The 19,072-nt window shown below is 31.8% G+C and overlaps 1 protein-coding gene and 1 long non-coding RNA gene across 2 annotated transcripts; one reads left to right on the top strand and one right to left on the bottom strand.

Annotated features, from left to right (window-relative positions):
* Positions 1-9,101: 9,101 nt before the first annotated feature.
* Positions 9,102-12,099, top strand: LOC107959565 (uncharacterized). The gene is made up of 4 exons (XR_005927569.1): positions 9,102-9,308; positions 9,473-9,520; positions 9,652-9,764; positions 11,578-12,099. It is a non-coding gene; the product is annotated as an uncharacterized lncRNA (long non-coding RNA).
* A 3,186-nt stretch (positions 12,100-15,285) lies between these two features.
* LOC107961424 (RING-H2 finger protein ATL78) lies at positions 15,286-16,363 on the bottom strand. Its single transcript, XM_016897560.2, has one exon. It carries the CDS (start codon positions 16,157-16,159, stop codon positions 15,512-15,514), a length of 648 nt encoding a protein of 215 aa, XP_016753049.1. The 5' UTR covers positions 16,160-16,363; the 3' UTR covers positions 15,286-15,511.
* Between the last annotated feature and the right edge of the window lie 2,709 nt (positions 16,364-19,072).

The raw sequence follows: 19,072 nt of genomic DNA, 5'->3' as shown, positions 1-19,072 counted from the left end.
TCAGACTAACCTAGCGTAAGGGAGTCTAGCTATAGATGCCATAGTATTACTCGTGATAGTGTGATATCTCTCAGCCCTAACAAAACTATTGATTAAGACATGAATGAGTTCCAACCGAGCAAATCTTGATAGAGATACGAGTAAAGTTGAGATTATTGAATCATACTTATGATATGTTGAAAATTGGGAAAGGTATGAAAAGAAATCCATATTTTTTTATATGAACTAGTATTCATTATGTGATACTCTTGAGATAAAGAATGTGAAAAATGCTTTCATGCATGTTAGTATTCATACGATGTTAAATGTCCAACTTGATTTGGCCAAGTGTTTAGGAAAAGAAAGAAATTTGCTTGAAGTGACAGAATGTATGTATGAATACTTTTATTGCATGATTAGTAATCAGTATATATATGAGGTTGACATTTATGTCTAGATTAATGAAGTCAAGATGCTGAAATGTTATGCCTTATAATCTTACTTACAGAATCATAAATGTCACAATAGCATGAAAGTTGTAATGAAAGATCAAATTGGGTGGAACGCAGAGAATGAGTACGATCGTTTACTAATGAATTGACGGAAAAGACTATGGTTGGACCATGATAATACATGAGATTTGTGTGCCAGCGTAAGACCATGTATGAGACATGGCATCTGCATTGAGACGAGGGCTAGTGTAAGACATGTCTGGGACATGCATCAGCCACAGTATGAGAGCCAGTGTAAGACATGTCTGGGACATGCATCGGCCTCGAGATGTTAGCCAGTGTCAGACATGTCTGGGACATGCATCAGCCACAGTATGAGAGCCAGTGTAAGACATGTCTGGGACATGCATCGGCCTCGAGATGTTAGCCAGTGTCAGACATGTCTGGGACATGCGTCGGCTACGAGATGTGCTAGTGTAAGACATGTCTAGGACATGCAAGACCTGTCTGGGACACGGCATTGACACAGATGGATGAGAGCTAGTACAAGATCATAGTTGAACTATGTCATCAAGTAAACGATGTACTCAAAACCATAAGACGTTCTCCAATTTGATAAATATTGGCAAGTGATTAAGACTAAATATGGGAATTTGATAAAACATTAAGGGTAATTTGAGAAAAAGAAATGAAAGTTTGAGTTATTATAAATTCACTTATGTTTAGCTAATATTCGCATGAAATAAAGTTGCATGTATTACTGAGATATGTGAAAATGTGTTTATAACAAGTTGGAAATTTGAAATGTTTGAATCAATATGCGTAAAGCTATGTTGTTGTTGAATATGTATTTGCTTGAGAGTCAAAAGTTTAGAGGCTTTACAATCTTCGCCCCCTTACCAGAATAGAGTTATACGATGAGATTCTCGAGAGATATGTTGCATAAGCTTGCAAAAGTGAAACTGAAGAGTACAAAAATGGAATAGTATGAGATTAGCGAAGACAGAATTAGTTAGAGGAATAATGTCGGACTTGCACAGATGTCTGAGTATGACGAATTCAATTAAACAAAAGTGATGGCTATCTTTCTCTTCTGAGTATTCTATGTTTTCCTCAATTCTGGGGAATACGTATGGTTATCCCTTTCGACTGAGAATTCTATTATGTGAGGATGCTAGTGACTGTGATATTAGATGAAAAGTTCTATTGGTCCAGTTAGTTATGATCTACATTTCCCCATCTCTTCAGATTTCTATTCTGATATATTGGAATGAAGTTGACAGTAAAAATCTATGTAAGATTATTCTGATGTTCTATTGATTATGGTTTATATATGTGAGAATTATATTATCTCTGTTACGAGAAATTCTAGAGCGTACAGACAGTAGTTTTTTTCTGGTTTTCTCTAAGGGATTTTCCAGATCATTTATATTATTTTCTTCTGGATTATATTCTCGGATTTCTGGTATAGTCTTTATATCTTGGAATTTCTTATATTAGCTTTTATCTCGTTCTTGTTTCGAGAATTATCAAGCTTGGCTTATCTTTACGAGTAATCTTTGACTTGCGATATTAGAATCTGTTATGATTAAGCTTCTGGCTCGACCATAGAAGTGTAGGGATTTCAGTGTCGAGATTTCTTTAAAATTCCTGGGGTAAATAATGGTTATTCTACAAAAGTAAATCTGAGTTATGTGCATTTAAGTTTATTCTCTGGTTCGAGAATACCGTTACGTGTTCCTTGGTAAGTAGTCGTACAGTAAAAATGATGAGGTTTTATTCTTGAAAGTATGTTATGGAAACATATTAGTTGGATTTCTCTTGTTCGAGAGATGTTATAAGTATAGTTATCCTGATTAATAAATAGACCACATCTATGAAGTTGGAATCATTTGATTCATGTTAGTAAAGTTTCTAAACAGTTGATGATCAGAGTATAGAACTGTGGCTATAAGTGGTAAATTAAACAAGTATAGCATGATTCGACTTTTAATTTGGAATTGCAGGGAGGATTTGATTTCTGGTTTCTATTATTATTAATTCAGAGTAAGATTTCAGTACTGAGAAACTCTGGGTATACAGAGAATTGAGTACAGAGTTCACAGCAGTATCTTGTTTATTCGTTCAAAGGATGTCGAATTGTCTATAGGGTAGCCGAATATCAAATGTATTCGAGATTATTATTGTCAGTGATGACAGTGGGAAGAAAATGAGAAAAGACTGTTATGAATTTTGTATCGGGATGTCTCTCATTCCCAGGAAAAAGGAGGGATGCAAGTTGAATTGTGATAGATTGATGATGGAAGTCCACATGATTATTTTAGTATGTACAGATATATTATTCGACAGATGTGACTAAGTTGTATGTTTCTGAGTTTATAGTTCCAAGAATGTCATTCTCCAGTGTTTCAAATTGAGCTCCGAGGTTTATACCTCAACTATGGAAAAGCTATAGGAAATCTTCAGTATGAGCTTGTGCTGAGTTGTTTTGTAAGTTGTGAGAAAAAGATATAAGTGACTCGTGAAAGTAGAGAGCAACTTCTTCTGGTAAGATTTTCGAGGACGAAAATCCCTAAAGGGGGGAAGAAATGTACAGCCCGATTTTGGCCTAGTCGAAACAGTGGTTTCGGGACCACTATTTCAAGGCTAGAGAAAATTATTTTAGTATTATTTTATGTGTTATAATATAATGTTATAAGTGCATGTAAATTTTGGTAAGTTAATTTTAGCAATTTCTAGTCCAATTTCGAAAAAGGACTAAATCGCGTAAAAGGTAAAAGTTGTGTTTTAATACCTAAAGGTGTTAAATTGCCTTGTATCTTAAATTGGGGGTATTTAAAGTGAAATTAGGCCATTGAAAGTGTGATGGCCGGCCATGGGAGACAAAATTGTTGAAAAGTCAAAATTAGGTGAAATTTGGTCACCAATTTTGACTAGTTTTATTATTAACAAACCAAAAAGAAAAAGCTATCATTTTTCCCTTCTCCTTCATTGAAATATGCAGCAAAGAAAGGGCTTTGAAGTTGGAAAATTTCAGCAACATATTTCCCTTGCTTGTAAGTGATTTTAATGTCTTTGCTTGATGATTTTTACATTTTTGGAACCCTTAAAGCATGAGCTTTCATAAGAGGGGACTATTTTGCAAAATGATGAAGAGTCTAGGGTTTTGCCATGAGAGTAAATGTGTTGTTTTCTGTGTTTTTATGGAATATTATGAGTCCTAGTTGTCTAATGAACAACTTTTGTGAAAGAAATTGCATGAAAACACCTTAAAAGGGATAAATTGCTAAGTTGTAAAATGAGTTGTAAATGTGTGAAATAGTTGAAATTATGAGTTGCTATAGTTATGAAAATGGTTCATCTAGACTCAAGCAGTAAAGAAATGTGATAAAAATTATTTTACGAGCCTAGGGGTAATTTGGTAATTTTGGCAAAATATAGGGGCAAAATTGTAAAAAATTGCCCAAGTGTCTCAATGGACTAATTTGATCAGTACATTGTTTTAATAAGTTGAATGTGATATTTTAGATGATGAAAATCGAGATTTGGACCTAGAACGGAAAGAAATCGATTAAGGGATAATTACGTCTTTTTTTTTAACCTTTGTGGTATCGAGGTAAGTTCATGTGTAAATAATATAGCATAATTGTTATTTTTAAGTTATTGATGTTAAATATATGATATGCTGATTTTTATCATGAAATATATGCTTTGTGGTTATTTTCGAATAAAATTCAAGTTATGTGTATTATCTGTTAAATATAAAATGCTAGCGAGTATTGGTTTCGGTATTTTACGGAAGATGGCAAGGATATGTGTTCGAGGAAAATCCCGTTTGAACCTTAGGAATAGATTAGGATACAAGTGACATGTCACTAGGATGGTTGAGCATCCGAACTCGTTGAGTTGAGTCCAAGTTCACTTATGGATGCGAATGTTCGAACTCGTTGAGTTGAGTCCGAGTTCGTGAGATGTAACTAGGCATCCGAGCTCATTGAGTTGAGTCCGAGTTCACTTATGGATGCGAACGCCCGAGCTCATTGAGTTAAGTCCGAGTTCACTTATGGGCGGGTTACATGGTAGCTTGGCTACATACGTGGCACTTATGTGCAAACTTTCCATATATCCGAATTATATTCCGATGTGTTCAACGGGTAAAATTCTACTCAAATGGAGGAATACTCGAGATGAAAGGGACGTATTGGTAAATGTTGTGAAATGGATACTTTGAACAGGTATGTACTTAACTCACAGGTTGAAAACTCGACATAACAACAATATGGTGAGATGGTAAATGAAAATGTGGTATGAATGTCTCGGTGATGATTATACAAACGATGTTGTATTAATTTTGTGAACAATGATCATGAATGAGTAATTTAGCCTTGACAGATTTGAGTTACTGCAGTAGTGTAACTTTGAAAATATACTAAAAATAGTGGAAAATGAGTTAGAGTCAGAATAAAATATGGGATTAAAGTTTAATGAGTCTATTTTCACATGAAAGAAACAGGGGAAGAAAAAGAATTCCATATTGTGTGATATTTGAATTTTTGTGAAACAGGGTCTGAATGAATTCGAGATCCCCTGTTCTGACTTTAGAAATTCACCAAAAATTGTACAAAAATTATTAAGAGTCATACCTTACATGAATGGATTCCTTAGTCTATTTTTAGGGGAAATAAACGGCATTGTCGTTGGAATTTTTTTACAAGGAGAAATTCGGTTTGTAGTGCACAGGGGTCAGAGTGGTCATACCCTGAAACAGGGGAGACTTTAACTAATAAACTGTACTAATTGGCCTAACCAAAAATTCTAGAAAAAAATTAGTCAGTAGACATATGAGTCTAGTTTCAAGATAAATAGACGAGAACATTTTCGAGTCTTGTACTATAAGATAATCAAACTTTAGTACAGAAGGGTCGGAACTGCCAGACAGTGAATCAGGGGTAACTTTGAGGAATAAACTGTACTATTTGGCTTAACCAAAAATTCTGGAAATTTTATGGAAGAAATGAAAATAAGTCTAGTTTCAAGGAAAATTAACGGAACTTAAGTCGGAGTTTCGTAGCTCCAGATATAAATAATTTAGTGACCATTGGTCAGAAAGACAGCTTGTAGTGAACTTGAGAATATGTTGTAAACATTGATAAAACAAGTTAATGAGTTGCTTATTGTTTTCATATGAACTTACTAAGCGAAAGCTTACCCCCTATTCTTTCCCATGTTTTCTAGAGTTTCCAGGTTAGCTCGGGTTGGAGGTCGTCAGAGATATTATCACACTGTCGAGTTAACGCTATCGGCGTAAGTAAACTCAAGTGATTCTAGTCTATGGCGTGTATAGGGTTTTAATGTGAGTATGTAATATTATGATTTAGCCAAAGGCATTGGCTTGTTATTAAGGTAGTATTAGTCATGTAAATTGGCCTATGTCGGCTAATATCGTTATGGGTCCATATGATTATTCTTATGCATGTATGTTATTATCTCTTGTGATGTGGCTTACAACATGTATGCCTAGAGATTGAATTGAGATTCATTGATGAGCTAATAACTAATGCAGGATTAAGTGATTGGTAAATAGTTAATAATGCTTCATGAATGGTTTGTGGATATGATTATGCATGCTTTGTGATGGAAATGAGGTTTGATGACATGTTGATAGCTATAGCATTAATATGGTAAAGATGAAAGAAAAACTTATTGTAATGGTTGCATGTGAAATTACCATGGTCATGTCATGTTAGGAAGGTTTAAGTGCCTAATTTTGCCATGTTGTATGCTATTGTATAAGTATGCGTGCATGTGTTGTGAGTGTGACAAAATGGCTTGGAAAATAGCCTTGTATTTGTCCAGGTTTTGGACATGGGTTCGGGACACGGGCGTGTCCTTAGCACCCGGGCGTGTGTTCTATACCTACACGGGCGTGTGGAGCCTTAATACAAGAGATTTCCTAAGTTTTTCACGAGTTCTCGGTTGGGTCCCGAACCACCCCGAATGCATGTATTGGGCCTCGTAAGCTCGCATAAAGGACAGATTGCATGTGAAAAGAAAAGTTTTTAATTATTTGAGATTTCATGACCCTGTTTAGTATGGAAGTGTTAGTAAAAGTCAGGTAGCACCTCGAACCCCGTCCAGGCGTCGGATACGGGCGAGGGGTGTTACACCACACCTCGTATCTCTGAAAATAAGCATTTTTAAAACTCGTATTGTGATTTAAAAGAATATTCCGTTATTTAGGTAAAATGAGAAGAATCGAAACCCAGTTAGTTAGGGCACGATTTTCTCGGAATTCCAAACACGGAGTATCGCTTTTTATGAAAAAAATTGTTTTCTTCGGGGCAAGGTTAATATAACATAAGTTGCAATAAAATGAGATAATAAAGAATGCGTAAATAAATTCAAATTTCGATATTGACAGGCATAACAGAATAAACATAAAAGAAAATGTGAATGATAATAATAAGAGCTGAAATTAAATAAATGAAGAAACGAATAAAAATAGAAAAGAAAATAATAATTAAGCTAAAATATTTGAAATTTAAAACGATATATGAAGATATATATACATGTATAATGAAGTATATACAAATATTAATAATAAGTATAATAGAGGTAAAAATAATTATAACATGTACATGATATGATATTAAGAAATATAATATAGTATTAAGAATGTATACATAGTATATGTGTTAGGAACAAAAATAACCGTTAATAATACTACATAAATAGATATAGTAATAGTATACATATAATATAGTTATTAAAATATATACGTAAGGTAATATAAAAAAAATAAAAAGTATATATAATATAGTACTAAAGATATATACATAACATATAGAAAAATACAATATTTAAAGTATATATATATACGATACACATATATTTAGAGATGATAATAATGTTAGAAAACAACCATTAATGATATTACATAAGTATACATACATATATATTTTAAAAATAAATACATGATGATATTACAAGTATGTACATAATATATATTAAAAATATACATAATATATAAATATATATATATATAACACTTAAAAAGAAGAAATATACACAATATAATATTGATATATAAATATGCGTAATATGGAGCATAATACATATATATTTAAAGAAAACGTTGGTGACATACAAATACATTAATAAAAACAATAATATTAAAACTATTAATAATAGTATACAATATATATAATATATATAAGTATCCAGTAAGGATAATAATAATGGGACACTAATAAACAAAAATATAATAATAACAGTAATAAAATACAATAGCATGAATAATATTAAAATTAAAGTAAAATAATGAGAAAAAGTAAAGGAGGGACGAAAATCAAAACAAAAACGAATCACTACAGGAAAATAGGGCTTTAGCGGCGTTTTATCAAAAAACGCCGCAAAAATTGTAAAACACAGAGCAATAGCAGCGTTTTGACAAAAACTCCGCTAAAAACTGAGCAATAGCGGCGTTTTTTGTTAAAACGCCGCTAAAAACAGAGCATTAGCGGTGCTTTTGGTAAAACGCCGCTAAAGACCAGAGCATTAGCGGCGCTTTTGGTAAAACGCCGCTAAAGATACCAACTAGGTTCTAATCTTAGTCTCACTATTTTAAGGTTTATGGATTATGGATTTAGGGATTATGGTTTATAGGTAGTTTAAGGGTTGGGGTTTAAGGTTTAGGTGTTAGGGGTTAGGGGTTAAGGGTGAGGGGTTCAAGGTTCATGGTTCATGGTTCATGGTTTATGTTTTAGGGTTTAATGTTTAGGGATTAGGAGTTTAGGGTTTAGATTAGTTAGTGTTTTTAATTATATGATAAATATTTTCTTATATAATTATAAAAGAGATAGTATTAATTTTAAAATATTGAATTAATTATCATTATATAAATATTTTCTTATATGATAAATGTTTCTTTTTCTAACAATGGTTTAGTGTGCAATTGTATACATGAACTTTAATTTGATCCAGTTCTTGTAAATTATTAACACAATTATTGATATAACATCATTTTATATTTATATATTGCATACATAAATATTTATATTTATCCAATAGAAAAATATATTGATGTATTTATTTTTTAAAATTTGTATGATTAAATCAAAATTAAAGTTTTAACTATACATTTAAACCACAATTAGAATTTCACGTCTACAATTACACATTAAACCGAAATTCATATATAATTCTAAGATGTATCTCTATTAAAATTTAGGTGTATACATATAGTTAAATGCCATTTATATAAAAATCTAAACAACTAATGCGGACCATACTTAAAAGAATAATACTTGTATTACTGTGTCATTTTGTATTTTTTTAATTCATCAATTTCATTTTATTTCTGTTAAAGTTTCCTTTTGTATTTTATATGATAATTTAAAAATTATAAAAATCTTCATAAAAAATTTAAAAAATAAAAAATAAAAAACTTAAAAATTTAATATTTTAGTTCATATTTCAGTTAAAAGGTTCAATATTCAAAATTTAAAAAAAAATTCTAAAAAATGATAATGTCAGCACAAAAAATTTATAAGAAAAAATAGAAAAAAATATGTTAAAAATTAAAAAAAAATCAAAATTGAGAAATAAAAATGAACTATAGTGGCGTTTTTCATTTAAAACGTCACAAAAAACTATTATTTTTTATCTCGTTTTCAAAATCCCGCTCACAACCAAAAAATAAATTTTGGTTACCCGCTTCTCATCTTCTGTCTCATCTCCTTTTACTCTCAATTTCTTTTTAACGATAAACGCTTCATTAGAAAGAAATTTCTTTTTACTCTCAAGGAACGCGAGAAGCTTCTCGAAGACATGGAAAACAAGATCACTTATCTGCAGTCTGTTATATCCACTCTTAAAGTTCAATTCTTAGCCAAGAAGCTTTGCTTTTTTATTATTATGTTTTCAATTATTTTCAGTTATTGAATGTCTTTCCCTAAAGAAGCGTAGATTGAAGAGTACAGTGTACTAAATTAGGGTTTATTCGGCTATGAATTTTAATTTCTATATTATGTTAATTGCAGGATGATTCATTACTTGCTAATGAAAAGCTTAAGGCTCTACAAGAGGAGGTTCGTTTTAAATGGTTTAATATAAATATAATCCCTAATTCCATTTTTTTCTACTGTTGGATTCCTTGCCTGTAATGCTTGCTTTATTTGCAATATTCATCTGACTTGAGTAGTAGGCCTCGTTCTCCTAGGTATGTTTGCTTTGGGATGCTTCGAGAAAAACAACTTTGAACTTCATGTTTTGGAATCGGAAGCACAGGACACTGAAGATAGGGTGGAAGCTGTTAATTTAAAAGTTAAAAAGGTCAGCATTGTGCATGCATTAATTTTATTTCTGTGTAGAGACTCTGCTAGTGAATGTTGAATGACTAAGCATTTCTATGTATTATTATGACCTTTATCAACTGAAAGAATTTTCATCAAGAACAGCAAAAATGCTTTAAATACCGTCCAATAAAACTTTGTTTTGTTGATTTTTTAAGCCCATCTCATGCTGCTACTTCAATGGATGCTTTACAAGGTTAGCCTGACAAGGATTTTTCAGTCTCTAGTATTTTGCCGATCAAAATGGTTAAATTTCATGGATGTTATTTGTTATGCCATAAATGAAGGTACTGACATACCCAATCACCCATGCATGAACTAGTGAAGTGAAGCACAGAATAGAGGCTTATGTAATCAGTCCCTGTTTTATTTCGATTCCTCCTTTTTCTTTCCCCTTTTCCTTTGTCCAATTTTTTCTTCCAAGTGAGTTTTAGAGAAAGATCCAATTGTAAGGGTATTAGATAGGAGAGTGGAGATAGGAATAGAGAAGATTGTAGCAAGATTTCTTTTCAAAGGAATGACTCCTTTAGTGCTTGGGGATTTAATTAGATGGTTAAGTTCAAAACCAAGGAGTCATTTGGTTCACTTGTTCCTGTTTTGTTAACTAGTTTATGTCTTGTTTCTTAACTTTCATTTGCAATGAATGGTTAAAAATATAAAATCAATGATATAAATGCTATGAAGTGACAGTTCAAACAGAGAATCTCAGCCATCATTGTTCCATTACAAGCTTAGGTTTCCCTTCTTTTTGCATTCATTTTTTGGGGGTTTTTGTATTTTTCTCTGGTCAAATTAGTTATAATTCATCAGCATGTACGTTTGACGGCCACTGATTTCAGGGAAATTTTCGATATGTACTTTATAGCAGCAATTAAAGAGGTTAACAGGAGAGATAATATCTTTGCATTCTTCTCTGCAATTTGTTCATGGATTTTTGTTGGGACCTTTCAGTTCATTCTGCATTGATATCGAATTTCTTCATGTTATTTGAGACTAGCAAATATGGTGGTCGAAATTTGTAAGAAAATTGAGTAGACCAGTCTCCTGCATTAGTTAGATCCTCCAAAATTCTGCAACTTACTAAGAGTTTCACTTCATCAGTCCAAAAGCTTAATTGCTCGTCTTTCTTGTACTGGCTGCGTTAGTTAGATTCTCAACTGGTTGCATGGACTAAATGTGACACTGACTAATCGTCTTTCTTGTTCACTTTATACTGTGTGGTCTTTCTAACATTGCAATTCTATATTCATTTATCCTGGGCCTCTTCTCATCCTTTCCCATTTCCATTGCCATGTTGATGTCATCTCATAAAACTAATCAGGAAAAAGAAAGCTGTTTATACTTCACAGTTTTGCCATCTATTTTAGGGAGAAATAAGAGCCTGGCAGTTAGCCTTCTGAAACCTAGCTTGTCTTTCCCAAATCCTTTTCCGTTGTTTCCATTCGTTGATACAGGGATGTGCTGGAGCACTGTGTTGTCGTTAGGATTCTGAGAAAGTAAACCTTTATCGATGGAAAACCGTGTAACGTCAAACGAAATTTATATATTCATCATTTTCAGTTGATTTTCTGTATTATATTTTATATATACAAGTAATTGCATTGTTAATAAATTATATTATTTGAGGGTACTTTTAATATTTTACTATATGCATATAACACTGCAGTATAAGCTAGATGGATCTCCCTCTTTAAAAAGACCATAGAAATCTTGGTTGTTTTTGCAAATTTCATTATATGCCAACAAGATTGAGAAATGTGATCAAATTGTGATACATTCACTTTTCCTTGTAGGTTTGATGGTCAGAGGATGCTGATGGTGATTGGGACTGTGTGCAAACTTTAGGTGAATCTAGCAAGTACTAAGCCTAGAACTCTTTCTATTTGTTCTGTTTCAATTCATTTTCTTGTTCATTGTATTGTCTGATATGTACTTTTATATGTACCTATTAAGTATTGTGGTGATGTCTTTGAAATTTGTATTATACCTTAAAGATTTTTGTCCACTAGTTTATTAAGTTTTCGGACTACTAAAAACTCTTGTTCCACTAGTTTATGGTCAATGGTCAGGGGACTCAGCTTGCTGCTGCAGATGGTCTTGAATGCAAATTCAGGTGTGAGTTTCAGATATTTTATGTGCAAAAAAGTATTAGAGTGCCTTATGTTTGTATGTTAGTTAAGCAGATTATAGATAGAACCTGCACTAGGATCAACTAATTAGTTGATCAAAAACTACACCTAGTTTTGTAATAGTCTACTTGCATATTTGCATATATTTAATAATAATCTCGTGTCAACTAATTATTCTATTTTTTATTTAATTGTTTTGTTTTCAACCTTTTATTTTTATTTGAGTTGAAAGAAGAAAAAAATGAATTGTAATTTTGACTTAGAAAATAGAATATTCATTAGCAGCTTAATCAATTTAAATAATCAATGTTGATATTTCACATGGGAATGGATATTCAAATCTTGTATTTTACATGGTTATGATTTAAGTCCTTATTTCATTTAAGTAACTTCATTATAATATCTTATTTTATTGATATCTTTATATTTAATCTAATTTTTATTATTTATTTTAGTTTTGATTCTAAATTTTTATTTTTATTTTAATATTTAAGATAACTTGAGTTTTAACTTTGAATTTTAATTGTGTTATTAATTTATTATTTTAAATTTTAAATTTAAATTCATTAATTTTTGTATTTAGTTTTAAAGTTAAAATTTTAATAGAAAATTTAATTTGATAATGAATTTTAATAGAATTTTAATAGGAAATTTTTATATTTATATCATGGATATTATTCTTCTCAATATTTTGATAATGAATTTTAAACTTTTTATATTTTTCATGACTTTTATAATATTTTATTTTTTAAAATTTTATGACCTTTAGCGGCGTTTGCGGGAAAAGTGCCGCGAAAAGTCCTGGACTTTAGCAGTGTTTTTAGAAAAGCGCCACTAAAAGTCCTGGTCTTTAGCGGCGTTTTTTAAAAAAGCGCCGCTAAAAGTCTTGGTCTTTAGTGGCATTTTTTTTTCTGAAAAAACGCCGCTAAATTTTGCGGCGTTGCATATAGTGACGTTTTTTGCGGCGCTTGGGAAAGCGCCGCTAAAGGCAAAAAAAATGCCGCTAAAAGTCTATTTTCCTGTAGTGAATTTTGGGGCGAATTTCAAAGAGAATAAAAAAGAAAAAGACCAAATTGCAACATGCGCGCAATCTAGAGGTATTGAAAATGCAATATTCCCCCATTCTAAAGCGCAGCGCGTGGCCGAGGACCAAATTGAAAAGTGGGACAAAATTCAGGGCCGAATTAAAAGTAGAAATAACTTGATTGTAGATACATGAAAAAGCGGAAGGGCTAAATGCACAAATAACCCTTCCGCTTAAAAAACAAGCGGATCCTCTCCCCAGGCGGGTCGGGTCACGGGTTCCTCCCCAAAACGACGTCGTTTTGCGACTGGGGAGGGAACCCCAAAACGCTGCCCTTTTTTTAAGGCTATAAAAGCCAAGTTTTTTGGGCAAAATTCATTTCTGCTATCCTCCTTAAAAAAAATCAGCTACTCTCTCATTCCCTCTCTCTCGCCCTCTAGCCGGAGTCAAGGTCCGGCGAACAAGCCGGCCACCGATATTTTTTTACTTTTTTTATGTAATTATGATATATGTGTATATGAGGGTAAACAAATTCGAAAATAAAAAAGAAAAAAATAAGTAAATAGAAAGGAAATAATAATGATGTAATATCACCTTTTGTTTTAGATTTCGATTCTTGGTATTTCAACTTTTATTTTCCTGTTTCTTTGGAGTTGCTAAGATCTTTGCTTTCGTTTGTGTTTTAGATCTAGAAGTTGTCAAGTGCTTTTTGTATTTGCTTAGAAAAAAATGTCGAATCTGTACAATGGTTTTTGCTTGGCTTTTTATAGCCATTACATGATTTTTATATTTTTGTTGTCCTTTCGTTTTAATGGCTTGCAGGTGCTGTGGCGGTAGATTTGACCTGTCAGTGGAAGCAGAGGCGGTGACCAGGCAAATGGTGATAGACTTGGCATGGGCAGTTAGGCTAGGGTTTTTATTTTTGTTTTAGGTATTGGGCTAGGGTTTGGACTTAAGTTTGGATAGTTTTATTTTTTGGTTTAGTGGGCCGGGTAGGAATGGGTTTCTACAACCCTCCTTTGTAATTATTTTTTTGTACTTCTATTTTAAAATATTTATTTATATTCTAACTCTATTTAATTTAATTTCACATATTTTTCATTTCTTTCAACTTAGTCACTAATTTAAAGTCCTATTTTTATTTAAAATTTATTTTTTTTAAATGTTACAAAATTTTAAATACATATATTTTAATAAATTAATACAAAAAACTCATGCATCGTATGAAAATACAAATTAATATTATTTATATTTGAGTAATTAATTATGTAATGAGTAAGAAATCACATCACAAATAATGTGAAGAAAATAAATAACAAATTCAGGAGCATTAATTTCTTGTGAATATAGTTGAGACATCATTCGGAGGCTAATATTTAATACTGCCCACACTACATAAATGATCTTTAGTTGCTTAACTATCATCTTCATGTAATATAAAAATACATTAATTAAGCATTCTTTTACACACATGTGAACATCCATCATCATTGTTCATGTGACGTTGAGGTTATTTTAATGAATATGTACAAAAAAATCTATTAAAAATAATATTTTCTTCACATGTAACTAAAATATCTGTGTTTTATTTTCTTATATGAAAGTTGAATAAGGGTGGAAGTCAAGGTGAAATAAGGAGATCAAGGTGATGCAGTAGAGATCGGTTCACTTGTAGAGGTAAAGTGAAAACATAAATGCTCGAAATAACCCTGTGGTATAAAAAGGGACGATCTCTTACCCATAGTTTTCCAGGGTATTTATAGGAAAAAGTCCTATTGTCCACCGGTATGATATTGGCTAGATAAGTGTTTGATCACGTTAAATGCGTAATGGGTAATTATTGACACGTATTATGGAGTACTATGAGTATGAGGTAATTAAGCCTTAATAGACTCTTCATTGTTTTGGAAATGTGTTCACATTACGATAATGTTCTCCTATAAACATAAGTAGTAAGTTCTGTGCTTAAAGGGTCAATGCAGAGTCAATGATGCCTTTTGGGCTTGACATGTTTCTTTTGGTGGAGGGGTATGACAATAGCCCTTCCTAATTGAACGGGAGGCTATGACGTTGCGTGAGATATTCTCTGAGAGTCTCTTAAAGACTTATCTAGCCTGAGAAGATGAGACACCATCGAACAATTGTCATAAATGCGGCGTTCTTCTGAGGAGTATTGATCATGATGAGGGGTTATTGGTTATGAGGGATAACTGAGCAAATCAATAAATTGCTCCCTTGCTGTGTCTTAGTCTATTTTTTCATTTCAAAAAAAATTGAACAGTAAACAGCCTCTTCTTTTTATCAATAAAAAAAATTAATTAAGTCGATGCAGTAGAGTTCATTGCTTATATAAAAATGTAATTTACATAATATATATTATGAACAGAAGTAGGGTAGGAAAAAGATAGCTTGCAATCGGTTACTAATGAGGAGCCTAGCTAGTACATATCATGTTAAAATGAACGGACAATTACTAAGAAATTTAAGCTGATAGCAAGGGTTCAACTAGTATATATGTTTAAGCTTCAACACATATGATACAATTAAACCAACAACAACAGAAAAAGGGCTAATCTAAGCTAAGCTAATTGACCTATAGCTATGTATGAAAGATTCAGGAGCTATGGGTGGTATGGTCAGAATGGTTTGTTGCAGTGAAGAAGGTGGTTCTGACGAGCTTGCCTCTCTACTCCCCACAATCTCTTGGCATGTCTCGATGAGGCAGTAACGACATTTAGGGCATGATGAATGGGAGCTTAGCCACTTATCTATGCAACGGACGTGGAACCCATGATTGCACTTGGGTAGAAGCCGCAACCGGTCACCCGGTGCGAAATCCGAGAGACATATCACACACTCAGAGTCCAACCCTGACAGTTTCAACTCATCGGAGTAGTTTACTGTTGGAAAGGTATTCAATGCTTTTGGCTTGACCCCTGTGTTAGCTGAGGCAGTGGTGCTGCTGCCTCCGGATTCTGAGGTCAATAAACACAAGCACCTAGATGTACACTTAATGATGGACTTCAATCCAAGTGAGCAAATTAAGGCACACAAGAGGAACCACAGAACCATAACAACAAGGTTTCCATTGAAGGTGATGTCAGCAGTAGTGTAAGGATGTGAAGAATTGTGGTGGTTTTCGGGGTTTGGCAACAGCAACCTTCTAGAGTGGAATTCTCCTACAAAATCTTGGATAAATTGAGTGGTAAAGGCAATGGACATAGTTTGGCAGAGTGAGTTTAGGTTCAGCTTAGATGGTTAATTTCGTATTCAAAAGCTGTATCTGCACAAGGGAATTTTATAGTGAAAGGGTGAATCAGGGCTTGTAGATGTTTGTCCACTGAGTTGATGAAGTTCATCACAATGGGCTTTCTCATCAAACTGGATCCATCCAACCTATGTGTTGGACCCATTTTCAGGATTTCTGCTAGAACCAGGAAGGAGGCATGAAGCTTACTAGTGCAGAGAGATAATACGAACACATATATTATTTTTAATTCATCATCAAGTGGTCATTAATTTTAACCTTAAAACCCTTTTTAAATATAATTTTGTTGTAATTTACTTAAAAGAGATGTAAATGCCAAAATTGTTTTGAGTCAGACTCAACTCAAATCCTTGTATGAATTCTATTTAGCTGTTTACTAGTCATTTGTCATAAAGGAAAAAGAATCAAAGGCTTAAAATGTAGTTTTTAACTTGGGTGTTTTGTATTTGAGATCGAGTTGTGTGATCTAAATACTGTTAAAAAATTAATGAAAAGATAGGGGGATTTATGGGGCGAAGACCAAGGGTCGAATAAGATGTTTCAATTTTACTATATTGTTTCCATTAGACTTTGATTAGAATAAAATTTTTAAACTTATAAATAGACGTAGCCGTCTCTTTTTTTGTATCATTCGAATTCAACAATTAGTGAATTTTTTTTTTCTTTACCTGTAGTTTTTTCTGAAAAGGTTTTCACGTAACATCGGTATGTTCTATTTTTTTCTCTTTCTTTACGATTCATTATCATTACCAATATTCAATTTTCACCAACTCATATTTTTTTAAATTAAAAAATATTTAATTATTTAATGAAATTGATGAGCTCTATTTCTTGGGCTGGGATGACGGAGGAGGTGAAAAGAGAAAAGATAAAAAAGATGAATCTTGATTTTTGATTTATTTTTGGCTAAAAATATTTAATTATGCTTTTTTTTTGTATTTTAATGATTTCTATATATATTTATTTTATTTTTATAACTTTTTAAAGTTAATATATTTTTTACAAAAGAAAGACAAGTGGCACAATTTGATTGGTTATCAATTTTTTTAACGTACGTTAGTAAAATAGACTAAAAACTCTAACAAAATGATATTTTAGGTACTAAACAGAGAAAAAAAAAGTTAGGTACTAAAGTAAAAAAAGGATATACTTTAAGGATTAAATCATGAACTAAGCTTAAAAAAATGATATATGTATTTTATCTCTTAAAACAATAGTTTCTATTCTTATGCTTTTTTCGATAAATAAAAATTGAGTAATTCAAGTGAGGTGCTGTTCAATTTAAAAAATTAAATTTAATTCAGTAATTATCAAATTGAGCTTAAGCTTAAACTATTAATTTAACCGACATAATATTTAAGAATATACAAATTGGGATAACAAATTAACTAGAATATATGAGAATTAATAAACATTGATAGTAAATTTTTTTGGTGAGCATTAACATTTATTAATGTTGTTCATTTATGGACTATAAAATGTAATATCTTTAAAAAGAGAATTGAGATACTTGTGTCCGTCAGTATTATCGGCCCCTTTGATTTTTCAGATTTTGATGTGTGTAAATTATATTAAAGGAAAACAAATAAATATCAAGAGATTTGATGCCAATAAGAAATTAAATGAATAATTTTTCATAACATTCATAAACGATTTTTCGTGGTGTGGCTACCTTATGAGAAATCACAATAACTTGGTCTAATTAAAAATTATAATGTTGAAGTTAAAAACCAACTCGTTAGAAGAATTAAATGCATTAAATATGACCATGATGATAAGTTCTGCCACAAATATAATGGTTCGGTTTATTTGTTAAATTCCTGGAGGAAAGTGGTATTGTTCCATGGTACATTGTGTTGGGTTTACCCACTATGAATGTTGTTGCTAAAAGACAAAACAGAACACTTGAGTACATGGTAAGTTATACGATTAATCATTCTACCTTGCCTGAATCACTTTAAGGAGAAGCATTAAAGATCAAACATATATAATCGATAGAATTCCAACTAAAACAACTAAAAAAACCTCTTATGAGTTTTGGATGAGTAAAAGGCCTAGCTTAAATGATTTGCACATTTGAGGATATCTATTTGAAGTTAGAGTTTTTATGGTGTAATAGCTCGTTTGTCAGTGGTGTCAGAAGCAGTGGTTTCAGGACCACAAATCCTACGAGTGAGTTCGTAAATATTATTAATTAATATTTATGAGTCAAAACAATATTTTGATTTAATAAATTTTGTTAATTGAAAGAATAATTAGGTTCAAGTGGTATGTCCTTAAAGTCAAGTGGTTTTAGAAAATGAGGTATAGGACCTCATTTTTATAAATTGAGTCGTAATAAAATATTTACGGAGTGTTTTTAGGGTCATATTAAAATTTAGTTAAGAAATTTTAACGTTCAAATAGTTAATTTAGCGAAAAGAACTAAATCGTAAAAATTATAAAAGTTAGTTTTAATGGTTAAAAGGTGTTAAATGGCTAATAAATCATGGTACAAGGGCTTAAGTAGCAATTCTTCCATATTTAAAAGGCATACACGGCTAATGACTATTTTTTTAGTTAATTATATGTTATAAATTAATAATATAATTAAAAGAAAAGCAAGTTAAAAGAAAAGAAACAAACATATCACCTTATTTATTTATTTATTTATTTTTTTATGTTGATACTTTTCAAACCGATAAAACACCATTGGAGAAGCCAAGGAGTTTCGGCAAACTTTCTTCATAGTTGTGTTTTTTAGCTTCGTTTTTAAGTTATTTTTATGTTTTTGAGATCGATTTAGTTTAATCTAGTTAGCTTGGGGTCAATTCGTAAAATTATTAAAAAATTAGGGACTTGTCATGAATGAATTGGAAGTGTTTGAG

This window comes from Gossypium hirsutum, chromosome A05 (assembly GCF_007990345.1).
Source record: "Gossypium hirsutum isolate 1008001.06 chromosome A05, Gossypium_hirsutum_v2.1, whole genome shotgun sequence".
Classification (NCBI taxonomy): Eukaryota; Viridiplantae; Streptophyta; class Magnoliopsida; order Malvales; family Malvaceae; genus Gossypium; species Gossypium hirsutum.
Note: the sequence above shows the minus strand (reverse complement) of the source record. Positions and strands in the feature narration are given on the sequence as shown.